At 43.5% G+C, this 27,992-nt stretch overlaps 1 protein-coding gene across 1 annotated transcript; it reads right to left on the bottom strand.

Annotated features, from left to right (window-relative positions):
* Positions 1-1,830: 1,830 nt before the first annotated feature.
* On the bottom strand, positions 1,831-24,963 carry musk (muscle, skeletal, receptor tyrosine kinase). The gene is made up of 17 exons (XM_035141368.2): positions 24,671-24,963; positions 20,827-20,953; positions 20,203-20,351; positions 19,945-20,072; positions 19,596-19,737; positions 19,341-19,465; positions 16,174-16,333; positions 15,396-15,402; positions 13,619-13,882; positions 13,333-13,526; positions 12,994-13,017; positions 12,780-12,868; positions 9,674-9,848; positions 8,527-8,713; positions 8,257-8,448; positions 6,801-6,949; positions 1,831-3,497 (listed from the first exon to the last, which is right to left on the bottom strand). Exons 1-17 carry the CDS (start codon positions 24,750-24,752, stop codon positions 2,797-2,799), a joined length of 2,895 nt encoding a protein of 964 aa, XP_034997259.1. The 5' UTR covers positions 24,753-24,963; the 3' UTR covers positions 1,831-2,796.
* Between the last annotated feature and the right edge of the window lie 3,029 nt (positions 24,964-27,992).

Raw genomic sequence — 27,992 nt, 5'->3', positions numbered from 1 at the left:
GACTTAATAAAGATCTACAGACCTTGAGGCTCTCGACACGTCTTGGGACTTGTCGGTGATTTAGATTAGTTTGTGAGGTTGTGTGCGCTGATGGGAAAACGCCTGAGTGCAGATAAACAAAAGAAAGTAATCACTTTACGTTAGTGCACGAGAACTGTGACATGACGCAGACCCTGCGTGAACCGGTGCACGGCAAGACTGTGCGTTTGCTGTAGTTGCTGAGTCGTCAGGGCCACTGTGTTTCGTGTGTGACACCGATTAAGCTCTCGCAACAGCAGCCAAATGTTTTTCTAGGAAAGAATGCTCCGTGTGTGTGTGTGTGTGTCTGTGTGTGTGTGTCTGTGTGCGTGTGTCATGTTTGTTGTTCCACAGCTTTTGAGTGCTCTCCAGTTGACTGATGTATGTCTCCCTATTTCCTGTTACTCCCTAAATGGGCCAATCAGAGCCGGTGCAGCCACACGGGAAGTTTCCTCTTTGCCGTCGCTGAGTGAGGGGGATGCCACATCTTTGCCCCCCCCATGGTTTGATGACTGACAAATGTGTCCCCGCGGTCAAATTTCCCACTTCATGTGTGGCACATGGGGGGGAAGCCAATGATTTAAACTGGCAGAATCAGCAAAAATGTTTCTAATTCATTGGAAAGGTCAACGAGACATTAACAGCCGAGCTGCGGACGTGTCGGCCAAGATGTCCAGGAATCGCAGCAACTTCCCCTGCAGCGTTATCACGCGTCCGTTCGGTGAAGATGAACCGAACCAAAGGAGGGTTATCGTGACAAAACAGGAAATGATTCTTCGTGACAGTCAGAATCTGTGGTTCACCAAACTCTGAGAGCTGCGATCGTCCGTCGGCAGGAAGGTCAGAGTCCATTCAGCGAAAACCTTTTGTTTGCTGTGTGGGATAGAAAACTGTCTGAGTTCAGTGTGAATGTGCGTTTTTTCTTTACACCAGGCGTCTACGGCTGGTTGAGCAATACAACATTTTCGAAGACGGGGGACACACGAAGAAGGAACTGACACCAAATAGAGATAAGAGAGGAAACGGGGAGGAAGTGATGGACAGAGCGAGGAGAGGAAGTGATGTGTTAGAGTGCAAACAGGAAATCATTGAATCGGTTATTACTTCTGCAAATGAGGTTATGATTTTACCCATGTTTGATTAAGTTGTTATTTCTTTCTGAGTTTTTACACATTTTACTTGATGCGTCAGAGACTAACTCGTGGATCTTGGCGAAATGAATCAGGCCTGATGTAGGGAACTGATATTTAGAAGTGTGTCGGCTACATATAAAAATTAGGATCAAGGGAATTTGAATGTTGTTTCATGAAGGGACAGTTCGGCCTCTGCGGAGGAATGAGCTCCAGATAATGATGCGTTAGGTCACAAATAAATTAATAAAAGAACATATTGTTGATTTTAAATGACCTGTGCTGCCTTCTCTTAACACAGACACATTCTCAAACGTATATAAATGCACGTGCATGCGAGGATGCAATGTTTTTCTTTGATAATTCACTAAGAAATTCACCATAAACTATTGAATCAGCTCTGTATAGTATCTCCTCCTCTGCTGCAGGTCACCTTCTGGTCCCTCTTGTGGTGAGTAACAACACTGCAGCATCCACACGGTAAAACATGGGGGTGGGTGCCAGAGAGGACCTGTCATGGAACATGTGTTTGGGGGGGGGAGGCTCATAATTAACTTAATTAAAGAGAAACACTCTCTGCCTCTCTAATAACAAAATCCTAAATGTTCAGTAGTGTAGAAATGTATGATATGAAGTTAATTCTCTGTGATGTGCACCAAGAAATATCGAAGTAAATGAGAAGTGTAGGGAAGATTTTATCATTTATGTAACATAACAAATAACAAAAACATAAAATCACACCACATTTAAAAACAAAGATAAAACGTGTTATTCATCTGAAAGGCAACATCGACATTTTTATATTAATTAAATACATTTAAAAAAAACAAATCAAAAACTGCTGAACCAAATTGTGTCAGAATATGACAATGAAATAATCTGACGAATAAAGTTTGATATCAAAGAATTTCTGTCTCTGTGAGAACCAATTAAAAAAGTTCAGCAGAATCTTTTTAGTTACTGAAGAGTTTATTATAAAGAAAGGAACCGAGAAGTTATAAAATAATTAAATGTCTGTTTCCGTCAGGGTCGTATATAGATTTTTCTGAAATCAAGAAAAAAAGACATGATCAACAACAACATGATGAAAAATATATCTCAAGAATCCCCAAAACTGGAATAGCAACTTTTTCTACTAAACAACCAGCATCAGTGTTTTAAAGTGATTGTGTGCCGCTGTGGAATTTGCTCGAGGCGACTTAAACAAGTCCAACTAGACTCGTTCAGTGGTCGGGCCGTTTGTCTCACCTTGATCAGGAAGAGAGACGGAAAATGAAAATCAATAAATATCCCCAAAAAAACTGAACATGCAACGGATGAAGTAAAGATTAACGGTTAGGGGTATATCTGCCTCGTTAGTGGTTTCAGGTCTTTACACATTAAGGCAATGTGCTCAGGGTCAGAGTCTGTTCATACATGCATTCAATATTTGTCTAATAGAAGGATCTGGATTAAAGAATTACTAAATGACGATGGTATAATATGGTGATATGATGGTTAATTACAAGTCTCCTGATTGGTTGCGTCTCCTGAAGATAAAAACTGCACAGTCACAGTATTTCAGTGTACAGTCGGGTTTCAGGCACTAAATCACTATATAAAGTTTTCCTGCTCAGGTACAGACGTGTTTTTGTAAAAATCTCCCAGGTTAGCAGTCGGCCTCGGTCTCAGCATTCACGCTCATTGTGTTCTGATGCATTCGCTCCAGTATCCGATGTATGCTACAGAAACTGGGCCTGTCCGACGACTGAGAGCTCCAGCAGAGCCTCATCAGGTTGTACAGCTCCAGGGGACAGTTCTCGGGACAGGACAGGATGTGGCCGTCCCTCACGTAGTAAATGACCTCCTCGTGACCCATTCCGTAGTACGGCTGCATGCCGTGGGAGAAAATCTCCCACAACACCACGCCGTAGGCCCACACGTCCGACTCGGTGGTGTAGCGGTTGTAGAAGATGGACTCTGGGGGCATCCAGCGAATGGGGATGGCGTCATTCTCGTTGGCTTTGTAGTAATCGGCCGAGTAGATGTTCCTGGAGAGGCCGAAGTCTGCGATCTTCACCACCATCTCCTCACGCACCAGGCAGTTGCGGGTGGCGAGGTCGCGGTGCACAAACTTGCGCTCCGACAGGTAGGCCATGCCCGCGGCGATCTGCTTGGAAATGGACAGCAGCTCGCCGCCGGCCAGCGGCCCCGCGTCCGACTCCGTGGAGAAGCTGCGGCCCGAGAGGCTGGCGCAGCTCAGGGTGTGCACCGATTGGGTCGGGGAGCGGCGGCGCAGGAACTCGTTGAGGTCGCCGTGGGCCATGTACTCGAACATCAGACACATTGGTTTGCCCACCGCACACACGCCTGGTGAGAGAGGATACAGAGGATTTACATTAGAACAGTAAGTACAGATTAGTTTCCACCACAGAGGTGTGAGAGAGCACACACATTAGTGACGTCGTAACACCCTGAATCAAGTGTGTTTCTTCTCCTACAGCAGATTATACAATGAGGTCATTCACTGTATAGGGTAAAAATATATTCAGTCCAGACATAAACACAGACGCAGCCATCTGTGATGTGTACATGCTCATAAATAAACTCTAAAGTGGCGTAGACGTCTTACATAAGTGTGTAACTAAGTGTTTTTTGAATTGAAGCTTGTGTTTTTCCTGGGCCTGTCTGCACAGATTTTAAGTTTAATAAACATTCTGAATTTCAGATGTGAATAACATACAAATAAAGTTATTTTTAGGTTTCTGGAAACATTATAGATGCTGAGGGGTATTTTGCAGTGAGACGTCTTCCATAACTCTTGATGTGGAGAAAGTATTTTGCTGTCACACTGTATATTACGAGTATTAGAGCAATGTTGTTGTGTAACATTACAAGAAAAAAAGTGTCAATATTACGAGAATAAAGTCGTAATTCTTCTAGAATAAAGGAAATAAAAATTAGGAAATAGGCAACAAGGAGATTCTCGTTGTTTAAGTACTAAACATCTTTGAATATCACGTAGATGTAACCAACGATACACAACGATATATCGTCCACCACCAAACATTTCCTTCTCCACAAAAGACACAATCATCAATAATATCAGTTATTCTCATTCAGTCATTTTTTTCTTTATCATGGCGTCGTTATATATTCTGTTCACATTGTATATGTTATTTCTATTTTAAATTTTTCATATTTCCTTGTGTTTATAGTGCATTTATTACTTTTACAGATTTTCCTCTTTGCTGCTGTAACACAATAAATGTCTCCGTTGTGGGACTGATAAAGGATTATTTTTATCTCTTATCTTAAAAGTTATCCATTCATTAATCTGTTTCTTAGCTCCGCCGATATTTACCGCCACCAAACGTATTCTACTTTATTCGCTTCATATTTACTCTGCCTCTATAAAAGAGCGTTTCTCTGCTTGTTTATCGTTGGATTCCTGTGAATGCTTCTTTGCGATGTGCACAGCTCAGAGGAATCAGAGCGCACAGTGTGAAGACTGTGCAGAGCCCCAGACGCCCTGCACAGGCCGTGCATGTCCCATATTCATGTAACCTGGCATTCGCAAAACACAGCTCTGTGGAAAATATTAAAACAAATCAGCAGAGTGGCCAACAAGGACAGAAATACCGGACAGGAGCCAGACGGTAGTTTCAGTTTCTCGTCCCACAGCCAAGCGTGCGAGGCTCGGCCGACCTTCTCCGTGTTTCTTTCCAGCTCGGTACATGGCGAGTCCGCTCTCTGCGGTTCGTGCACTGAACTGTTCTGAGTCACACCGGCCGCAGTCATAATTTTGATTGATTGCATTTTCGTTTTTATGTGTGAACCGTGAATTGGAACCTCAGTGACCCGTCGGTGGCCCCAAAAAACTTTATTTCAATTTCTTGTGGAAATCCCAGAGTCCCCCCAAAATACCAAATCTGTCAGATTGCATTAGGGAAATAGAAGATGATGTTTGGTTTGAATAACTGCGTAAACATCATTGGGCTTCAAACAAACAGCTGGGACACACAGATGACATGTTTCAGCCCTCGTTGTCGTCCAAGAAACTTTAAACCAAAAATGCACAGGGAGGTTGTTTTCGTTTGGCTTTTAATTTGAAACAAGGGATACAGGAAGTGGCGACACTCATAAATCAAGCCAGGGGATGAAATAGTTTTGTGTTTGAGGAGAGTTTCGATGAGCATCCTCCTCTTGACCTGTTCGTCTCCTCCTACACATGGTCACACAAATCACTGAAGCTCGACTCTATCTATGAGTTTGTGCAATTTGGTGCAGAACCAAATAATAAATCCAGATCTGGTGAATTTAAGTGCGGTTCCATCAGGGGCCTCGGTGGAGGTCAACGCTCTCCAAGTGCCTTAAACTGGCCTCAACTGTAATGTTTATTTGACTGTCTTATAACTGTGATGTCCAGGGAGCTGCGACAACAACATGAAAACACGGCGAAGGGAGGAAGCTCGGAGGTCAAGCTCAGTCGGTTCATGTCCTGTGTGTCAATGAGTGAAGGAGCCTGTCAGAGAAGGAAGCTCTGATTACTCCTGCCTGGTGTGTGTGTGTGGTGTGTGTGGGGGGGGCTGTAATTCAACAGTAGTAATGTCTCACTCCATCGCTAAATATACAGAACTCGGAGGCCCCGTCCTGCACAAGCAGCAAAGTCATGACATGCAGACATATGGTTCCTCTAATTTTAACGAACGCATATTATTAGCCCCGGAGGCTAATTAGAGGTTAAGTAACTCTGGCTTCGTCAGCACCGGAGACTTTAGTGACTCTGCAGACGACTCATTCCAAGTTAGTGTCACTCAAAACGTTCGGCACAGTTTCACCTCCGATAAAAATCGTTTTTTCTCCGATCGGTGGTGAGTTTGAACTCTCAGCTACCGGAGCTGCAGATTGGACCAGAGTAAACAAAGTTCTTTCAGCGCAGCCAGTGGGCGATGGGCTTGTTTACTGAGCTGTGCTGCATCCGTGGACGTCTTCCTGGAAAAAATATATACGGATGCGAGCGTGTTTGTATTAGATTAGATTTGCAGCGTTAGTGTCGATGCAAAATTTAATAGAGGACGTTGGTTTTAATCAAGGCCAACAAAGGCACATGAGTTGTCAGGGAACTCTTATTTACTGGCAAACGGTTCTCTGGTGGTTTTACGGTGGAAAAGATCTGAGGAGGATGACTTCACTCGGGGTGAGTGTGTGTGAGCGGGAACAGGAACCTGGATTTACAGAAGAAAAGCTTATTTTTTTCCATGGGATTTGCTCACTCTCTTAAAAAATAGAGATTTCTGGAAATAGCAGATAGATCTGGATGATGAAATGACCCATGACTTATAATACACGTCATTAAAAAGGAGCAATTCAGAAAGAAAACACGCTATGACTAAAATGTCTGCTGCTGGTTTGCGAATAAAAAAGGAAAAACACTAAAACACATGAACTTGAAGAGGGGTTCGATTCAATGTGCTGTGTGAATCCGGTCGTCTTTTCTGTCATATTTTGCTTTTTTAAACATTATTCTATCTCCTTTTGTACTTTCTCTCTTTTTCTTTTCCGTTGTTCTTTCCTCCTCCCTCAAAGGAAATTGCTCTAGAAGTTGAATAATGTAAAAAACCAAATCTCCTCACTCGCTGTTTCTCCCACAGACAAACACAACCCACTGACCGAGGAGTCGCACGATGTTGGGATGGTCAAACTGGGCCATGAGCGCCGCCTCCCTCTGGAAGTCGTTCTGCATGTCGGCCGACGCCTCCTCCTTCAGCATCTTCACAGCCACCATGGTGAACGTCTCCATGGGCAGCAGGGCCGGGGCTCTGCAACACACAGACACACACAGACACACACAGTCATGAGGTGCGACGCACACATGCAGCTCAGTCTCTCCTCCAGCAAAATTCAAGGATTGTAAATATCAATTTTTCTGTATTTTAGCATTGTGGGATGCATTTTTACGTGATGCATTGACCAGATGTTTTTAAACATGTTTTTATAAGTCAACAACTGTGCAACTGTATTATTACAGAGGACTGTAGATGTTGGTCAGTGGAAGGGAAACGTACACATACATGCATTCATACGAGCTTCCTGTGTTGCTCACTAGAGGGCAAACTAAAGTCAACATGTTGTTTCTCACTGTAGATTTTTATATATAGACGGACACATACATCACACACACACACACACACACACACACACACACACGCACACACACACACACACACACACACACACACACACACACACACACACGCACACAATGGGAAACTATAGATTGCTGCCCACTTGTGAGGGAGGAAGTTATTTACTGCTTGGTTCTATTTCGGTCACTGTGAATGTTGTGTGTCAGTCTGTGTGTGTGTGTGTGTGTGTGTGTGTCCGTGCTCTATCGTTGTGAAGCCAAATTTGAGTTTCAGACGCTTATGTCAAAATAAAACGTAGAGACATTTTATCTTGTCCCAGATCTTCCTACAGGAGCAGCTACCAAGTCAACGTCTCATAATCAAGGTTATATAAATGTGTGTGTGTGTGAAGGAATATGTGCACGTGTGTGTCGTGTTCCCAGGGGTGTCCATATACTGCAGCATTCCCATCTTCACTGAGGGATTAGCAGCCGGCCAGAAGGACGTCTTAGCTGCTCACCGCCGGTGCTACTGTGAAAATGCCACCGTGTTGCTGTGTGATCTGCACCCTGTTATATCTGCGCTGTGTTCGCTTGAGCTCTACACGACTCCTGTGTAACGCTGTGTGTAGGAAGTTAGAGAACTATTTCATGATGTGTGAAGAGATTTGTTCCATTTTTTAAAATTCCATGCCCTTTATGACCCAGGTGGTATTTCATCGTATCGTAGAGATCGGCTTGAGACTCAGTGTCTCGAACACTGACCCCGTGTCAGTGTTCAGTGTAAGTGACACCGGCAGCAGCTCCGCCTGTGACTTTGTGAATGACGCAGCACTTCTCTGTGTGACCTGGGCCTTGTTTGGCTGCTCTATTCCCTCTTTATTACCTCTCTCGCCCATTTGTAGACGACGACTCTTTGAATCTGCTTCTCCATCCTCATCTTTTTCTACCTCAATCATCCACTTCTCCCCTCTTCCCTTGATTTTCCTCCATTTCTCTCACCTGGCTTGGAAAACCCGTCCAAAGGCTCCTTCCCCGATATCTCTGACATATTGGATGTTGTTTCGTGGGTACTCGAGGGCCAGCAGCTTTGAGTTGATCAGCAGAGGAACCCTCTGGTACATGGGGTTCGGGTGGAGTCGGTCCAGCAGGAGCTCCGACGGCAGAGCGCTCAGCGTCGGGGTCTCCATCGCTCTGTGGACCCCAAAATAAAACCAGATGAGCGAGGAAGAGAAGGGTGGATAGAAGCTGTGCATCCTTTCTTTCCTTTACCTCTTTCGGTTCCTCCATTGCTTCCTCCGTCTGCGGCAGGCCAGGATGCTGATGAAGAGGAAGATTGCAGCTGCCCCTCCAGTGAGGATGATGACGATGACGGACATGGAGTAGGCTGGAGACGATACCGGGGTCGTGGGGGGGACATGAGCCGGCTGACGGGGGCCCTGCGACTCCGGCTTCGTCACTGACAAACACAGAGTCATAAACTGTTATCCAGGAAGGTTCAAGTGAGCATAAATGGAAGTCTGGGTTATTACAAGTTTGTCCGCTGTATGTGTAGTTTTTCAGCATTCATTAAACGTCGCTTTAATGAAGAATAAAATATAAAAACTTAAGTTGAAAGACGAAGAAACAGTAAGGTAGCAAAAATAGCCGATTTCAATTTGGACCAAGGTAACAGAATTTCTACTAATCATGGACGCAGACACCGACTTGTAAAGAATCCGGTGACACACCATCAACCTTACGTCTCATTTGTGGAAGCCAGATTTTTTTATTCAGGAAGCTGAGCCATTAACCACTAGAATCCACTGCATGCAAGTCAGGGTTGCCAGGTCTGTGTGACAAAAACCAGCCAAACAGCCAATAAAAACCAGCCCAACTCCAAATCCCTCAGTCAGACTCTATACACACGGCTTTTAAAGCAGCGCTGTCACTGCCTGTTGCAGCATAATATCTACTAAGTAACACCATAAATGTTTAGTGTGCCAGCATTAAAAGCAGTTTTCCCTGAACAGTGACTCTCAGAGGGTGGGACTGAGAGGTGAGAACCAGGCGCTGGACAGCACAATAGCACTTTGTGTGTTAGTGGGTCTGTGGGTGGCATGTTCACATGTGTGCACACCAATCTGGAGTCACTATGGTAACTTTTGGATGTAAATATGTGACTTCTAGATAATAGATATTATTCACTTTATATTTAACTGAATTACTTTTTAGTTTGCAGTGTTCCCTGATTATTTTTACTTATGTGGGACAAAAATAAGATCTACATTGTAATAAACTGGACTTAGACATTAAACCCAATTAGGTTTCCTGGTGAAATTTGGCTACTTGCACCAAAAATGTGTATTTCCTGGATCAAAACTTGTTGAAATACCCTGACTGTAATGAAACTACATGGTGTAACACTGTATAAGAGTACCTGGCGCTGTGTCTGCCTCCCCACAATGCAGCACGGCACAGTACTCCCAGCGTATGTTGGGATTCGAGGTGTAACACCAGGGCTTGTCGCTGATTCCTCCCGGGTTCCTGCAGTGGTTGTCTGCGCTCCTCAGCTCTGGGATGACGTCCACAGACAAGCGGTGCTGGTGGGGAACCTGCAGGAGGAGACGGAGACGAAACGGCACAGAGGAGAAAAACATGAAGATCGAAAATGAGATTGGAAATGAGAGTTTTACTCGATGGCCTGTCAGAAGTTTGCTGTTCCTTCTTTCTACCTCCAGACCTGCTGAGCACATCTGGGAGCCAGCCTGTGACCAGAGGTGTTTCTGAGTAAAACATCATCTGCTCTGTTCTGTTGCTGACCCTGTGCTCTGAGGGGGGGGTAAAGAGGAAACAGACTTGACTTGAGGGATCAGCAGAGTCTGATCAATAAACGTCTCGCCTGGATTTTCTTATTCTGGAATGTTTCAGAGCTGTTAAAGCCAATTTGACTTCCACGTCAGAAAATGAAACTAAGATGGACTTGAGCACAACTTCTTTAGGGTCCGTACGCAGGGTTCCACTTTAATAACCATGAGTTGTAAAATGTTCTATAATGAGGGACATTATGGGGTTACATGGTTGTTTCTGCAAACCGGAGTGCCAACTCAAACACGGAACATCTGGTGTCTTCATGTGTCACGAGCTTTAGTCATCAAAAGAGCCTCGGTCCAACCGCTCCCAGGAGATATGAGGTTATGAGCTGAAAAGGCTGCGTTCAGCACATGTGCCGAATGTGTCGTGCACAAAGCTCCAGCCTCAGGTCGCCGGGAATGTGAAGAACAACAACTGCACGAAACCTGAACAACAACCGTTTGTCTCTGGCTTCCAGAAGGAGATGGGAAACAAGTCTCCAAAGTCCAACACCGTACACCCAGACCTCCGTCCCAGACTAATCCCTGCAGATGTTTCGCAGCACCACAACAATGTCGTAGTCACAATGGCAAGTTGTTGTTATTTTGGTGAGAAAAACAAAGGTTGTTCTCAATTCACAGTTGAGAAATGTATCATTGAAAACCATGGATTGTTTATTATGATGGACGACACTTCCTTCCACAGCCGAGGTGTCAACATCCTGACGATACTCACAGAGTCTCAGGTGTCAATCACGATGTTTCAACCTGTCTTTATATCATCAAATATCGAATTCTATCCAAACCTGCTGTAAAAACAAAGGCTTCAACTTACCAGTATGATAACAACAACCTCAAATGACAGAAACAATCCACATTCCCACATAAAACCAGATATTGTTTCTAACCTTCTGAGTAAACCTCATGTTCCAATCAGCTTCACGTCGCCTTCTGGGAGAAACTTCATCCCAATCAACCTATTATTATTCTTACAAGAGGAAATGGCAGCTTAGGTCCTGGCCAGGAACCGAAGGATCATCATCAACGTGATCGTGTTTAACAATCAGCCTTTTTTAAACTTGTGTTTGGCCGGCTGCACCATAATCACAAAACTCCGGCCCTCTTCCTGGAAGCAGAACACGCTACATGCTCACTTCCTGATATCTCTGTGTTTTCTCAGTAACTTTAAATCCCGACTTTAATGCAGGACAATGCGTTTTCACCTCGGAGCTGTAACGGGCGCTTTCACTGCTGCTGTGCTCGTCACACTTTCCATTCTCGGAACTTCCAGTGAGATTTACACGTCACCATGACGGCAAATTTATAAAAATCCAGAATGATTTGTCACCCATTGCGAAAAACAGGCTTCTCATTTTCTATCATGTGAAAATCCTTGACAATCTTTTTTTTTTATTCCTTTTTCAAACAATTATCTTGCTGAGGTTTAAGTATAAGAGTTATAAAGTACATACAAATAAGATAAAAGCCTTGCATGCTAACATTTGCAGCTTAAGCTCATTTGTTACACTTTTGCACTTATTTATATTTATTACTACAGCTGTGTCTAGAGAAAATCAAAGCCTGACAAGTCTGTTATTCAGGGTTTTAGATGTTCGGGGCCTGAGGTTTAATATGAAACACTTGAATATGTGTTTTATTCGAGTCGCTCAAGCTGTTTTTTTAATTTTAAATGGACATGAAATCTGCAGCCGCACATTGTCAACATCCTGCATAAATGCACCTGATCCCGACATAATGCACCCACAATCTAGTGTCCACTGCAGCACACACACACACACACACAGACACACACACACACAAGCTTCTCTGCCAATGTCAACCAGTGGGAGACAGTTAATCATGTCACGTGTTTTCAGATTAAAGAAGATTGAGACACAGACTCAATAACCTGATATTAATTCTTCCTGTGAGGGAAACAGTTTGTTTACGTGAATTTGTGTGTATGTTATTGTATATAAGAGACACTGTTAAAGATAAAGGCCTAATATTCCTATTTTTCTCAAGCATTATGTGATTTAATGTGCTTGAATATGTCGAGAATCACGTCGGAGAAAGTTCTGTCAGTTTCACACACAGTGCACGTGTGTGTCTGAGCAACTGTGAAGTGTTAAAGTGCATGTGTGTGTGTGTGTGTCTGTGATGGAGCATTTGCAGCATATGCGTGTGAAAGCTAATTGCTTCCAGAGGCAGGATGTGACACGATGAGCCCCTCCCTCTCTGCTGACCTGGCAGACAGCCACACAGACACACACACACACACACACACACACACACTGCACAGGAGAGTAGAAACAGCTCACCCTAACAGACCCTTTCCATCGAATCTATAAAAACATAAAGGGGCTTTTGGGCCACAGAGAGTGTGTGTGTGTGTGTGTCTGTGTGTGCTTGTGTATTCACTTGTAAGCACTTTTTGTGTGTGTTTTTCTGTTTCTGAGGTCGAGAACCTATAAATCTGCACATCCACACATAGCACATCAGTCACACTTACTTAATTCAGGCTTGTATTGGCAGCGTCGCCATCAACGACGAGACGTTTACAAAAGGTTCCTGTTTCCCTGTAACTTGTTCAAACTTCTGTCTTTTATTATTCACACGTTTCTCCCCTGTGCTCTTTTTCACACACACACACACACACACACACACACACACACACACACACACACACTTTACCTGCTGGCTCCATGGCTGACACGGGATCCCAGACCTCGTCACGTTCACGCTGCCTTGGTAGAAACGGCCTCTGTCATTGTAACATGTTGCTGTTGACACCAAACAGAATATAAATGTATTGATATTTTGTTTTCAACAATTAATATCTTATAAAGGATCAATTTGTTGATGTCTGAGATTATTTGCAATGACTGAAAACATTTTTTAAACTTACTTGTGATGTGATCTCTCTTGAGGTCTGAAATACAGAAATACACAGAAACCTTGAATATTAAGAGTAAGACTTTAAAGTGATCCGCATAAAAACATTTCAATGAGAAATTAATACAATGCTGAAGGTAAATTCAGAATGTTTAACATTATATCCATGAGTTTATTTTCCCTTCAGCACACAAATAACTACACGTTCTTATTAGATTCTGTGTTTAAGAAGTAAAATAAAACTTAATGCCCTGTGCAAGAACAATAAAAGAAACTTGTTCTTGATCCCACAGAGCAGAGATGTATCAAACATTTTGGACGCCCCAAAGTGCCTCAGTAAGGGGTCTCTTACCCAGAAAGGGGACATGTGTGCAAGCCTCCGGGTCTGAGTGAAGACTGGGTAAGGCCTGACACTTGGGCAGCAGTGAACTGGGAGTGTGGGGCCCGATGACGGAGCTGAAGTGGCCCGGCTGGAACAAAATGCTGCTCTCCAGCACCAACCAATCCTTATGGCAGTACAGCTCCTTCACCGCCAGGCAGTGCTCTCTGTTTTTTTGAACGGGAAACAGATGATAAACCTCCTTAAACTACTCATTTATTATGTTGTTAATTTATTCTTTACTCAGAGAAACACTTGCCTGCAGACGGGTTTCGGTGCCGGGCCCAACCCTGATGGGTTGCAGTCGGGGAAGGAGGCGTGGCAGAGCAGCGAGCGCAGGGCGGGGCCGCACGTCGCACTGAGGCCTTCCAGCTCCGCCGACCAGCTCTGAACCAGGTACTCCTGCATGTCCTCGGGGTCCGAGAGGGACGAGTTGAAGAAAACCAGCGAATCGTCTCGCAGGATGTTGCGGCAAACATCTCCGCGGTAGGCGCTGCAGTAGCCGGTTACACCTTTATAGAGTCTGTCGGAGGGGAGAGAAACACACACATCAAGATATCAAGGCCAAGACTCTCTACGTTCTTCGTACACCGTTTACAGTCCGACTAGTTTCTTTTATCAAACAGACAATGACATTTTGGTTAATCTCTATTAACAGCTATCTGCTAATGAATGGAGATTAATTAAAAGGCCGATAGCCGATGCATCTCGGTCAATGTGCCCCACAAAGCTGCTCCAAGAGGATATTGGTCAAACTAGCAACCAAAAGGCTTCCGACCCCCAAATCACTTGTCTACAGATTCTGCATGTTCACATCCAAAATTACCCTTTAACTCACTATAGTCACGCACTATTGATTTTACTCGATTGAATAATCAAGACAATATTTTATCTTCTTTCGCCAGCTGTTGCAGTCCACAGCTTCCTGGAGTAATCGCTTGTTTACTGCTTTGGCCGACTTTTAGTTTGCGGAGGTGTGCATCAAAAAAAAAAAATACAAAGAAATATCTTCTTTGATACGATCCAGATGTTGATCATGAAACAAGTTGCGGGAGGTTCGTATGAAATTACATCCTGGCTGCCTCTCGGTGGGAGCTGCCTCGCGACAGAGCCGCTCGGTCGTATATACAAAACGTTAACCTGTGTTACCAGCTCGGCTTTTTCTGCTGTTTGCCTGCAATGTTCCTCAGCTCTTACATCTGTTCGCCTTCCAGCATGAGCACCATCCACATGTCTGCCTCACAGCGAAGGTCTGATGTCTCTGCCTGCCTGCATGTGAGCGTGTGTGTGTGTGTCTGTCTGTGCACAGTTACAGTCTCCAGATGTCGCCTCTCGTGGGAGTTTGGTGCTTCAAGTTCAAGTCAAACCGTCAGAGCTCGAGCTAACCTGTAAATCTTTCAACCCCGTCATCCCACCATGTCATCCTTCCCTCTACTTTCTCTCTTTCTTCTCCGCTCTCTCCGTTTCAATACGAACATATGGTCCAGATGTGGTCATGAGTTGGCAAATCTTGTGAGTAAACCTTCTTAGCCTGCGACCACTATCTTCGTTTCTACCTCAAAGATTCTCATCAGGCCAACGTTTCCTTTTCCCCTTTTCTTCTCCCACCTTTTCTCTTCTCCTCTCCCTCTCTCTCCATCTGCCTGTCTGTCTTTCTCTTCCTCCCTCTGTCGCTCTCTCTCTCCCCTGGTCCAGATGTGGATGCGACGTGGTTCAGCAAAGTTCAAATTCAACTCACACCACATGGGTGACTGAGAGAACGGCTCCCTCTTGGCAAAGCAGGTTTATTGACACAGCTAAAATGCTGGTTGTCCTCTGCAGACCCAGAGGAAGTGACAGCACTTCAGTGTCTTCAAAATGCAGCGAGAACTCAAGTGGTTTTGGCGCCTGCGTAAAATTTAATGACGGGCAATGTGCTGTGTAGTTATTCTGACTATTCAGGCTGAAAAGTGTTACTACAAAACTCGTGAAAACTGGATTGCGGCATGGAAATACAGTAAACAAGAGGAGAAGAACAAGCAAAGAACAACTCTTACCTCCACTCTATGGGGAAGTGGCAGCGTCCGGAAGACGTGGGTTGAAGGAGGAGAAGCAGGAGGAGAGGACGGAAGAGACCAGAGAGAGACACAGAGACAAAAATCAGTCTGAGCTGGAAGAGAAATCCAACCATGGTGCTTCATAGCCGGCTTTGAGGACACTGAGGGACGACCAGGTTGACAGACAGTTTGTGTGTGTGTCTGTGTGTGTGTGTGTGGCCAGAGAGGTATTCAAGTGTGTGTGTGTGTTTGTTTGTCTTTAGGTGACTGGAGTCATGGGGTGTGGTTGAGAAGAATCAACCAAATGGGGGAGACACCAAACAGCTGAGGCCACACAAAACCCCACCAATATAACCGGCAGCTAAAATAACACAAGACACAACAACGACAACAACAACTACACACTATATACAAAGTACTTCATGTGTGCAATGGAAGTCAAAAGCATAATAATTTCCCCATGGGGACAATAAAGTATATTTGATTTGATTTGAGATGGAGGAGCATTTTCGATACACGAGCTCGACCAATCACGAATCTCAGCTGTCAATCATGGCATTTCACCCTGTTTTAATAGAATACTATAATAATAGTATGATAACAACTTAAAAACCCAAATCAGTGTGATAACAGCAATGTAAAATTACCCCAAAAACGATTAAACATGTACTTTGACTTTTTAATTTAGTCCGTGTCCCATCCGCCAACATGGAGGAGGCAGGATTTATGAGCTGCACTGCCTGATGCCCGTCTCTGTCCACAGTCCATGGTCACTTACCTTCGACGGTGACCCTTGCGGTTGCTTTGACGGTGTTGGCTCCGGCGTTGTGCCTGTTGGAGGCCAGGCAGGTGAACAGAGCCGGCTTGTTCACCGTCACTTTCAGGACGGACAGAATCACCTCTCCCACCAACGTCTCCTCCACGGATGCACCTGAAACCTGAGGACAAAGAAAACACGTCGTCATACGAGGGGGAGACGTTGAACTTAGAGCAGCGTTAATCATCGCATTCTTCCTTGTTTCATCCAGTAGGGGGGCGAACCCCTCCTGCAGCCAAACATCCCCCATGGTTGTCATATTATTGGCTCGTCAAGTTGATATAGGGAAGGTGTTTGCAAACTAGTGGCTCTCAGGACATTCAGCTCTCGCCGAGGAGCGTTCTACATAAATTCTCCGCACCGACACCTGAAAAAACGACATTGGCACCCGTAGCGGCTAAATGCTCAACTCCACAAATTTGTCTCGCTGCCATCAAAGCTTTTCTTTCCACTGAAAACGGCTCCCGGCTGCAGCTGGAAGAAGGTTTGTGAGAGCGAGGCAAGAAAGGGAGTTTATTTATAGCAGCGTTCGGACACAAGGGAATTCACAGTGATTTACAAAGGCCTGAATATATGACATTAAAAAGTCATTTAAATGAGACATAAAAAGAAAGTGTTTCCCGGAGGCAGAGACAGAATAATTAAAACAATTAAACGAGCAGTGACACAGAAATGCTGCCGGATTTAGCGAAATTGTACCATTTTGTTTTAAATTCTCCCTGCGTGTAAATTGTTCCTGCACTGTTTATAGTCTCGTGGGTGTTGAGTTGTTAAAATTGCATGCATGTAATAAATGTCTGGCATTGAAATACACTTGTAACTACATGGCACTCGGCATACCTCCGCCAAGGCCCCTTAAATTCAATCAAACTACACAAAATTTCACACGCTCGTAAATATCAGTGTCCTAAATGTGCCTGATGTTTTTCATCAAGATCGACAAATTAAAACCTCGGAAAATGCGGAAAAAACGCAATGTGAAAATAAGAAAAAATCCTGGTTCCGCACCAAACTTTAACGGGTTCTTCCGTGACCCACATCACATCCTTCCACCAATTTCCGTGGAAATCCGTTCAGTTGTCTTTGTGTAATATTGCTCACAAACAAACAAACATACAAACCAACAAATGAACAAGGGAGAAAACATAACGTGTTTGGAGGAGGCAATAGCGTGAAAGATTCACACTACACCGATATAGCCTGATACGATTAATTTGTTGCCCATAGTTTCCCACTGACATATATATACTGTATGTACTGTATAAATATAAATCATGTGTGTACGAGTGTGTAATGTGTGTGTGAGCGTGATGTTGTGCACATGTCTATATTTGAACATGCGTCTGATAGCATCTGTTTTTACGATGATCTCTTCGCTGCCCCGCTGAATTTAATGACGTCTACTTGCTGCCAGAAAAGCAGCTCCCACAGTCATTTTAATCAACACACACACACACACACACACACACAGTATTTACAAGCATCATGGGCCTGTAATCATGTTGTAGTTAGCACCAAAGGCTATTAAATGTCCAGACATTACTTGGGGTATGTCTGCCTGCAATAGCGCACACGTTAAAAATGTCTTGCTGCCTTACTGGAAGTAACGTCCCATTAAGGTGGTCCTGTACGTAATCTACAGGATTTAGCCCCAATCTGAGTCACCACAATATTACTTTGTTAAGATTTTTACCTCATTCAAGTCTAAATTGTTCTTTAATCATTTAATATGTTTCTTTGAATGTAATTTCAGAATTTCGTAAAAACCCTTTTTAGAGCATCAAATAAGTAATTTAATCTAAACTTATCCAAAAGTTAGTTGTAGTCCATGTCCCATCTGCTGACATGGAGGAGGCAGGACTTGTGCCCTATAACCCATACTCGTCCGATCACAAGTCAGCACTCTGCGACATCGGCTTCATAGCACAAGTTCACGTATTAAAAAGCTGATAATACTGAGTATTATTAGCTAAATGGAAATCAAGCCCTTAAATCCCCTGTCGCCATAATGAGAATTCCTCCGCTGTTTATATCACTGAGCCGATCTTTGAGCGAGTGTGAGTGACAGAGAGAGAGCAGAGGATAAAGAGAGACGGGGGGGTAATGTATCTGATGTGTGTCTTACATTGTACTGCACGTGTGAAGTTGTGTTTCTTGTGTCCCGGTTTATACGCACATGACTATTGAGAGTAGAAGCCGATAGACAGTATATTAACAACACCAATCAGGGAGGATGTGGTCTGGGAGGTAGAGCCATTCGTAGAAAAATCTATGGTTCAATTCCCGGCTCCTCCAGACAGACATCATGTTCTTCCACATTTAAAGGAGCTTTCCAATCGGGACAGTCCAGTTGCTCCGCTGTGACACTATCGGTCTTCAGATGCAGCCCCCGAATTGAGACTTAGCTAATGTGTGCGGGATTGGACGCGAGTCAATCACCATGAACCACTTAAAAACTGTGGTGCTTCGGCTTATAGCACTTAGCTCGTATCCCCTGGAGCACTTCAGGAGAGTTTAATCTCACATCTACGCTGCAGCGAGTGAAGATTGAGATTCCATTTCCCAAACTTTGTGTGAACTTTGAAAACACGCTCGCTTTCCCTGCCGTCGACTCCGTTATTGTCACAGCATTATGCAAAGCTCTTCGGCTGACGGGGTGTCACAATGCCTGCTACGTGATGAAACTCCTCTGTTGCTTGGCTGTGCTGACGGACATTTGAGGCCAAACTAGAGGAGATAAGATCACAGGCATTTATGAGAGTCCAAGGGGACTGGGCAGACATGGATTGACGGATGGATGAGGATCTGCTGAAATATGGCTTTCAGGGAGCTTTAAGAGCTTTTTCAGAGGCGTTTAAATATGTATAGATTCATTAATTTGAGAAATATCTGCATAAGAATTGGCCTTTTAGATATACATCCATTATCTATACGGTACCGACAATCATTGTAGGGTTGTGATGGCTGGAGCCAGTCCCAGCTGACGCTAGACATGAGGCATCGTACACCTTGAACAGGTCGCTAGCTGCTCTTCAATCGATCTAACTCCATTCTGCGTGACGTTGGACAGTTGGAGGAACATGGAGTACCCAAAGAAACCTTCAAACACTGAAGCTAAAGAAACTTACAGTGTTCCCGTTTTCCAGCCAGGTGATGGTGGGTATCGGATTCCCCGTGGCGTTACAGTCCAGGCTAATCTGGCTGCCATACGCTACTCTCTTCTCTTTTGGAACCCGCAGGATTCGTGCCGGAGCTGGAAAACATACAGAAACCACACAGTGCAGTTGGCGTAGTTACACTGCAACCAACCAGTAATGCGCTTCAGTTTTAATAGCAATTTTCTTACAAGCGTAAAAAAGGAGAAATCACATTAAGATACGTACCCTGAACCTCGATAGTGACCGGCTTTGAAAAGGCCAAACCGAAGCTGTTCCTGGCCACACAGCGATACTGCCCTGCATCCTCCTTCTGTATGTTGTGAATCTTCAACGCACCGTAGTCGAGGATGGTCACGCGGTCAGTGATCTGATGGAGGAAAGAGACAAGTTGCTAGAATCATATTCCTTTCCGTTTATTACTCGTAAAAATGAACTAAATATCTTGACATTAGGCTTTGGATCATTTCCTTATCCCGTGGAACGACACACTAAGCTAAAAGTGGGCTATTTGTGCTATTTTATGCTAAGCTTGGATACCTTGATGCTTTTATATGTGTAGGGAAAAAGGACAAACCTTAATAAGCTCGTCATCTTTGATCCAGGTGACATCTGGTTTGGGATTTCCGAGCGTCACGCAGGGCAACACCGCTTTGGATTCCAGCAGAAGCGTCAGGTTGGTGGGATGGCGTTTGATCTGAGGTTCTAATGCAGAGACGGACAAAATAAGATGCTGCACTTTCAACCCCTTTGTCTCAGTGCTTTTGAGAAATTACATTTTGAGTTGTACCATCTGCACATTCAGCTCTAGAAGCTTGGATGAAAACAGACATACTCATCTTAAGCTGCAGCGCTCCACAGCTCTTGGCCGACTCTCCAATGCCGTTATTGGCAAGGCAGCAGTATTCTCCGTTATCTGATTCTCTCACATGAGGGACGATCAGCATCTGTCCCTGCTCCTTGGTTATGTAGCGGGGGTCGTACCTAATGGGACAGAGAGTTGTAAACAGGAGAGACCAATGGATCACACTTGAAACAAACTCTATGGGGTCAGAGTTATGGGAACATGATCAGGTTAGTGTTAGGAGGGCTATAAATGTCTTATATGAACCTTATATAGAAAAATCCATAGTTCAAGTATGTGTTTGTTATGATTCTGATGTTTTGAACTTGATAAGTTTGGACTTTTGCTACGAACGTTTGGATTTTTGGTTTGCACTCAATTCTCCATTTCCTGATTTATTTTGAAACTTCTATCCTTGTGGGTCTCTCTTGCTTTACTTACTTAATTTAAATATAATTATGTAATATATATAATATTATATAAAAATATCAGCATTTGCATTGTGTGACATATCAAAAATTAAAGCCAAATTAAAGATAAACACCATATAAAGGACTATTCTTTATTTAACCTGAAAGAGGACAATCACAGAGTTGTTTCCTGGTGTCGACTTACATGATCGGCTGGTTGTTCTTGGTCCACATGATGTCAGCAGGAGGACGTGACTGCACCTCACAGATGAAGGTGGCATTGTGATCCAGCAGCACATCCACTGTCTCTAGTAAGGTGATGATACGAGGGGCTAGGAAACAAGAAATCCAGTAGAGGTTTGGGAAAAGTTTGCATTTGGAGCAAAAACAATATCTCACAGTTTGAGCAGAGCTGAAACTCTGTTGTGCAGATGTGTGCTTTCTGCAAAGTGTCATCGCAATTTGTTTTTTGTATTTTGTAGCACAAGGGACAGAGCTGAACACGTTGTTTCTTTATAATGCATGACAGTCTAACTCGCTGAAAACAGCTGAATCTCTTCAGCTAAATTGCACAACGTTCTTGTCATTCCTGTTTTGACCGAGTCATCTGTTTCAGTCCGGCTCTGCTGACGCATCAGAGGTTTTGACTTTTGTTTCAGTTTTGACCTGGAGCAGTAGAAGGTTGACTGACAGGATAAAACAGGATTAAAGGATTAAATTACATCTGGATCTTTTAAAGAGTTCGACCGAGAAGGACAGACGGCGGATTGTTGAACTCAATCTGAAGTCTTTTAGTGTATCCTTGAGTTTTTACTCAAGCAGAAGCTGAAACGAGGACGTTTTAATTCAGGGTTCGAGGACGGGCTCCGTCCCCGGTGCGCGCTCTTTGTTCTAGATCTGATTTCAACAGATGGTCTTTGTTAGAAGGAAAGAGTTACCAGCTCTGTGTAAACTGATTATCCAACTTATATATACAACCACCTGTTATTATAAAACCAGGTGAATCCAGAGTTAAAGACGTGATCAATATTTATTTTAACCCAGATTGAGCTTCAATCACGAAAGAAATGAACTGAGATGATGGATTTATTTTCAGACCAGTGAGACAAAGGTGAAATTAAAGCAACCGGCCCAAATAAGGTCTTTTTTACGGTGAATATATTAAGGAGGAGAAATGAGAGGGGGAGTTCAAACAGAGATGTGTTGAAAGGAAACAGGGGGATGAGAGGAGATATAGAGATGAGGCAGCAACTGTTGTGTGTGGATTCACATCAGAGACATCGGGGGTTGATTTAAACTTTGCACGAACTCTAAGAGGAGGAAGAGGCAAAATAGAAAAGAATACAAAGTACTGAGGGGGTAATAAAGTGAAGGAGGAAAACAGAAGGACGATAAAGGAAAGGATCGGGACACTGTGCTTGTTTGGTCTCTTGTGAAATAAAGATTTCATGATAACATATGATGATATAAAGCCAAATCGCCTGGATATCTCCTTTTGAAATTTGTTTATAGTTTAATACTAATTTCGTCTAATTACTGAATACTTAAATATGAATTTTGCAGTATATCTGTCAGGTTAAATACCAATGCTTGTTATTTATGTATGCAATGTACATTATGGACATTTTGGGGCAAAATCTTTGCACAAATACATAATTATCGCACATTTAAAAATGCTGCAACTGCCTCTTGTTAACAATCCCTGTCTTTATGTATAATGTTGATGTATAAGCTCCAGGAATACAAAGATAGAACTGGCTGATCGATGTGCAGGGTGAATCTTTCCTTGCTGGTTTGTTCCTTCCTCCTAAAATCCACTGATGCAGTCATCTTGTCATTACTCTCCCTGTGTGCTCGCCCAGTTTCACCAGATCTTGCTCGCACAAATGTCTTTTACAACTTCCTCCATGTCGTCATTGTTGATAACGTGTCTGTTCTGTTTATTCCTCGTATCTCTCGATCTTTCCACACTCTGTTTCTTTTCCCATAACAGTGGCCTTCTTCAAAATCATCTATCTTATTACAACCCCTGGATTCACTGGTATTTGCTTTGGTTTGAAGTTTATCCTCCTTCTCTCTCTCTCTCTCTCTCTCTCTCTCTCTCTCTGATGCTATCGTGCAGACCAAATACACAGTTTTTGACTTTCAGCGTGGTCAAACAAGGACAAACACAGAAATAGTGTTGTTTTCGTGGCATGTCGGGGGGGTCGGATGTCCGCGGAGGAGTCGCCCGTGTGTTTGTGCGGCTTCACAGATATGCTGAGCAACATAAACACTTTGATCTTCCATGAATGAGTATTTGTGGAGCGTATTTTACACTATGACACCCACACTGTTCGGCCAAAATCTATTTGTCTTAATAAATGTGTCATTATCAAAGACAAAATATTATTTTTTAAAGCAGGTTTGAGCTGATTCATTCTCAAGGCCACTGTGACTCAGAAACAGGCCTATACAATATCTTTCAGTGGAGGATCGATAAGGATCAGTATCCACAGCACAGCAGAAAGACAATAATGACAATATAATAATAATTAGCTTTTACTCTGACTTGCTTAACAGCTTGCTCGTGTTTTAAAGAAATAGTTAATAAGATATGTGTATTAAGGATAAAAGTACTCCTGACTAATTAAGGTATATATTTAGTTTTTATCTTTATAAGTTGTGCATTTGGTGGAAGTCAACAAGTCGCATTCACGTTCACATTCTACATGGGGGTGTTTTTTCCATCATACACAGTCGTCAGGGGTTATTTGAGGTCCTGCATCTTGCTCAAGGACACTTGGGAATGCAGACTGGAGGAGCCGGGGATCGAACCACCGCCCTTCTGGTACTTAGTGGACGACCCTCACTATACCTCCTAACTACCATCTGCCCACATATCGTGCTGGAACATGCTGATAAACGCTAATCAAGGATTCACAATCGTCACAATGAACACAATGGGTCCGGCTATATCCTGACATAAACGTATACATTGCACAACACCCCCAGTGGTCACGTTCGGTAAGAACTCCTGATCCCAGGTCAGTGGAAGTTGACTCATGCTGTATATTTACTGAGCGTTGTCTCCTGTCTCCAGTTACACTTACAGTAATAATGACTGTGAAGAAAGACACTGTCCACATTAGTTTCAGCCTTGTAATCACTGACCTCAAAGTACAGGTCATCCGTCAAAATCCAGCCCTGCACTCGCCCAGTTCATCAACTATAACATCAACCACTGCACCACCTGTCTCCCGAAGCCGCTGTGCAGCACGCACCGTGTATCTGGACTCATAAAACATGTATTATGTGTCTGGGCTCTGCAGGCCGGCCTGTGCATGTGCCAGCATTTGATACGGTTCCCATCTCACATGTCCGGCTGCCGAACGCCACGGGTGAACTTTCTGCACTGAAAAGTCTCTAATGATGTTTTTACATTCCTTCTCATTTCTGGAACCTGTTTTCTGTTTTACTGGGGTTGATTTCAGCCTTTAAAGTTGATTAAAGCTTCAGAGTTCTATCGATTTTTTAAAAACACAGGAAAGAAAATGTCACTTGGGGCCCGACTGTCTCTTGATCATGTGGGAACCGAGAGCGCAGCAGAGGAAAGATTAGCTGGTCCCTCAGCACCTTTACAGCAGCCTGCGGGGAGGATGTGCCCGAGTGTAGGAAGGATATAGATTTAGTCACATTTACACTGTGTAGGGCCTATAAACACTTTCTCCATTTCCCTGCAGGACGCAGTGGAAAACAGGTGAGGTCAGTGCTACACATGTAGAGGAGCTCACCCCTGGGCTCTCTTCAAGAACAGAATAAAAATAAGTTAAAACCCAGATGCAATAGTAAAAGTTCTTCATGATGTTTCCTTTTTCCCCATCTATCCATTGAGTGTGTTGATCTATAGCCTTTTGACCTCAGCATATTAACTCATGCGTGCACGGAGTCAAAGGAAAGATCACGTCGAAGGCCTTTCCTGCAAGTGCTGCTACGTTTTTAGAATATCAACTTAAATGCTGAAAAAACAAAAGCTGAAAAACTCGTTAAGTGGCAGAAACCGGACTTACCTCTCTGTAGACTGTAGCTTGAGGTGACCAGAACCAGCAGAACAAGGATCTTTATCACTGCGAGAGGTTCCACAGTCTTCATACTGACTCTAAATGACCCTCTGGACAAACTGTTCCCTCACTGGTACACAGTAGCCTGTATGCCGCTGGTTAGATTCCCATGGCCCGGTAAGGAGACCTTGTTGTTGACTCACTTGGAGGGTTTCTTCACTGTGTGCGTCTGCGTGTGACGGCCATGAGCTCTGTGCTCTACATGGACCAGCTCGGTCACTGTGTGTGTGTGTCTGTGTGTGTGTGTGTGTGATGGACAGTGGCAGCTGCGATCTGTCCCCATGAACATTCACTCAGGTTTTGTAGCTGGAGCTCTAAGCTCCGAAGGTTCCAGTGCTGCAGAGAGATCCACATTCACACTGATCAACAACACTGTTTGTTCATGAAGCTTCAGGATTCAGGTTGAGATAGATGCTATGGAAACAACACATTAAAACACTGAAATAGCTGATATTCCTTTATATTCCAGTGTGAACTCATAAATATACTTTCCTGTTTCAGTCTATAAGCTGCAACTCAATGTACTGCACCGTATAGGAGGAGAAAAGCTGCAGAGATTTTCTACATAAAGAAAATTCTCAGGATAAATTATCAGTCAAATATTAAACAAACACACAAAATCACGATATACTGCATCTACAACACCCGTATCCTTTAGAAAGTGGATGTACGAAACATCTGTGCACGTACATTTGTACGAGTGTAACTGACCAGCGGATCCCAACCCTCTAATTAACAAGTATTTACTGTATTAGACACACACACACACACACACACACACGGATAGAGAGAGAGAGGGAGGCGAGTCCAGGAGCCTTTGTGTCCACCTGTCGCCCGCTCGCCTGTATGTCCTGTTTTATTTTTGGAAAGGAATGGCATCTCTCTCCAGTCGTCCCTCGTCCATTCTGCTCCGGATGAAGTGGACTATCGTACCGTATTGTTCGGCCGCCACAGTTATTAACCTGCCACCTTGTTTGTGAGGGAGACACTGACGTGATTCTCTCTTCTCTTTAGATAGAACTGCTGCCTTAAGAAAATCTGGAATTGAATGTTTATGCTCATGGACAATAATGTGACTGGTAATGGAGATGTTGCCATAGAGGATGTTATGGGTTGTATCATGTTGTGTCACAAGGATATCAGACAATAGACTTTTGCACAGTGTTAATTTTTAACAACCTGTAAAATAACATGTATACATCAAATCATATCAAATCAAATCAGACTTTATGGTCATTTTACCAGACACACAACAGTAGCGCAACGTTTCCATGGATCACATCATAATATAAAGAAACTAAAGGAGATCACACATTGTCCCTGAGTCCCATCTGTTAATGAAATGGTAAAATGTCAAATTTACAGTAAACACTACACATAGAGCAGTGTTTATGATTTTAGCTGTTTCGCCCACCAGGTGGCGCTGTCTTGCAGGATCACTTGCATGGCACAGAAGAACAAGTAAGAGACTTTCTTTTTTTTATCCTGATTGTCATTTTTTGAAAAATAAGGCCATAACAAATCAAAACATGTCAGAAGAACCAAAACTAAAGAGAAACATTTTCAAACTTCTACTTGGTCGATGATCACTGACTCAGCAGCTCGACTCTGGATGATATTTTAAATTATACTCTGACGCCCTCCTCTGGCTCAGAAATGAACTGCTCATGAAGAAATGTGACACTTTACTAAATCAAAATCATTTAAGTATTATATTTATTCATTTTAATGAGTAATTATCAACTTTTTATTTGATCTTATTTTATTTTGCACAGAGTTTACAGCTAAATAGCACCAGCTGGATTCTACCCACCATGTTTGCACACACGGTTCCTCTGAAAAGTCCAATATTTGCTCTGATGTTAAAAGCTACAGGTCCGTCCCTCATTCTTTCGTTCTCATTATTCACCAACGGCTGTGTCACCTCACACCTGCCCTGCAGTAAACCCATATAAACCAGTCTGCTTCCTCGTCCACCCAGTCCGGTCGCCTGTCGTGCTCTTCCTGCTGCAACCTCCAGCTTGTTTTGTGGTGACACCTAATGTTGCATTCGGACTTTCTATTATCATGAACTTTCAATGCTTAAGTTCCTCTTTCATGAAACTGTAGGGAAATAAAGACAAAAGAGTAAAGTAGACATTCACTGTCTACTTTGCTGTCACCAGCACATTTCTGTTCCCTATAAATGTAAAATGTAAAAACAACTTAATTATACAACACTTTTGGTTAAATGTGCCTCAAATATAAATGTAGAGAAAATACAAATAAAACCAACTGTTCCAGAGTCAAGGGGCAACGACTATTTCAGGGACAGCCAAGTTCACGTGGAGATCAGATTTAAACCTGTTATCAAACGAGACACGATCATTCTGCAAAGAGGCTCAAGGCCCTGAGAGCGAAGAGATTTGAAAAACTGCAGAATCTGATCCTAAGGTGATAAGTTCTGATTTATTATAACCATCTGAGTTTTCACAGAGAGGGACATTCTGCAAGATTCAGTTTTCCACATCTGGGCCACAGACCTGTAGTCTGCTCGGTTGCGTGATGTGACTGGGATCGACAGAGGTGCAGAGCTGAGAGTCATCTGCATAGAAAGGAAAGCTGATGCGATGTTTCTGAAATGTTTGACGAAAAGAATAATATGCAACCAAGGAAAGAAATAAAGGCCCGAATAACGAGCCCTGTGGGACTCCGTGCATGAAACAGCTGTGGAGGATTGACCGTCCCACAAACTGTCTTTTCAGAGAGGTGGGAAGGAAAATGATCTAAAACAGCACAGACTATCTTTGGCATCGAGATCTTTCCAGGTGGTTATTTGTTCCTCGTGCACAAGGGAGTCAGATATCTCTTTAAAACTCTGCAGGTGTGGAATTATCGACTGTGCAATCCACATGAGTCACGATGAAGTGTCTGACAATATGAGACCAAGGTGTGTGTGAAGCCTGAAGCCAGTGACTTGTAGATTTCTGTCTTCAGGCGGCTTCCCTGGATTATTACATTCTCTTTATTCTATCATATAAACCTGCTGCATGTTGTGTGTTCTCCGTTACGACAACTATCAGGTTCACACAAGGTGAAAATCTGTGAGAGGTTAAATTTCATATGTTCTCTCCCCTCCTCTTTCTCATATTTTCTTTTGGGCATATACACACACACACACACACACACACACAGAACACACACATACAACACACATGCACAGACAAAGCAGCCGAGTCATATCTGGTGTCACTCAGCTCCTCCCTCTCCACGATGTCTCAACGTGTCCTGC

This window comes from Hippoglossus stenolepis, chromosome 18 (genome assembly GCF_022539355.2).
Source record: "Hippoglossus stenolepis isolate QCI-W04-F060 chromosome 18, HSTE1.2, whole genome shotgun sequence".
Lineage (NCBI taxonomy): Eukaryota > Metazoa > Chordata > Actinopteri > Pleuronectiformes > Pleuronectidae > Hippoglossus > Hippoglossus stenolepis.
The sequence above is the reverse complement of the archived record's forward strand: the minus strand, read 5'-3'. Positions and strand labels throughout refer to the sequence as shown.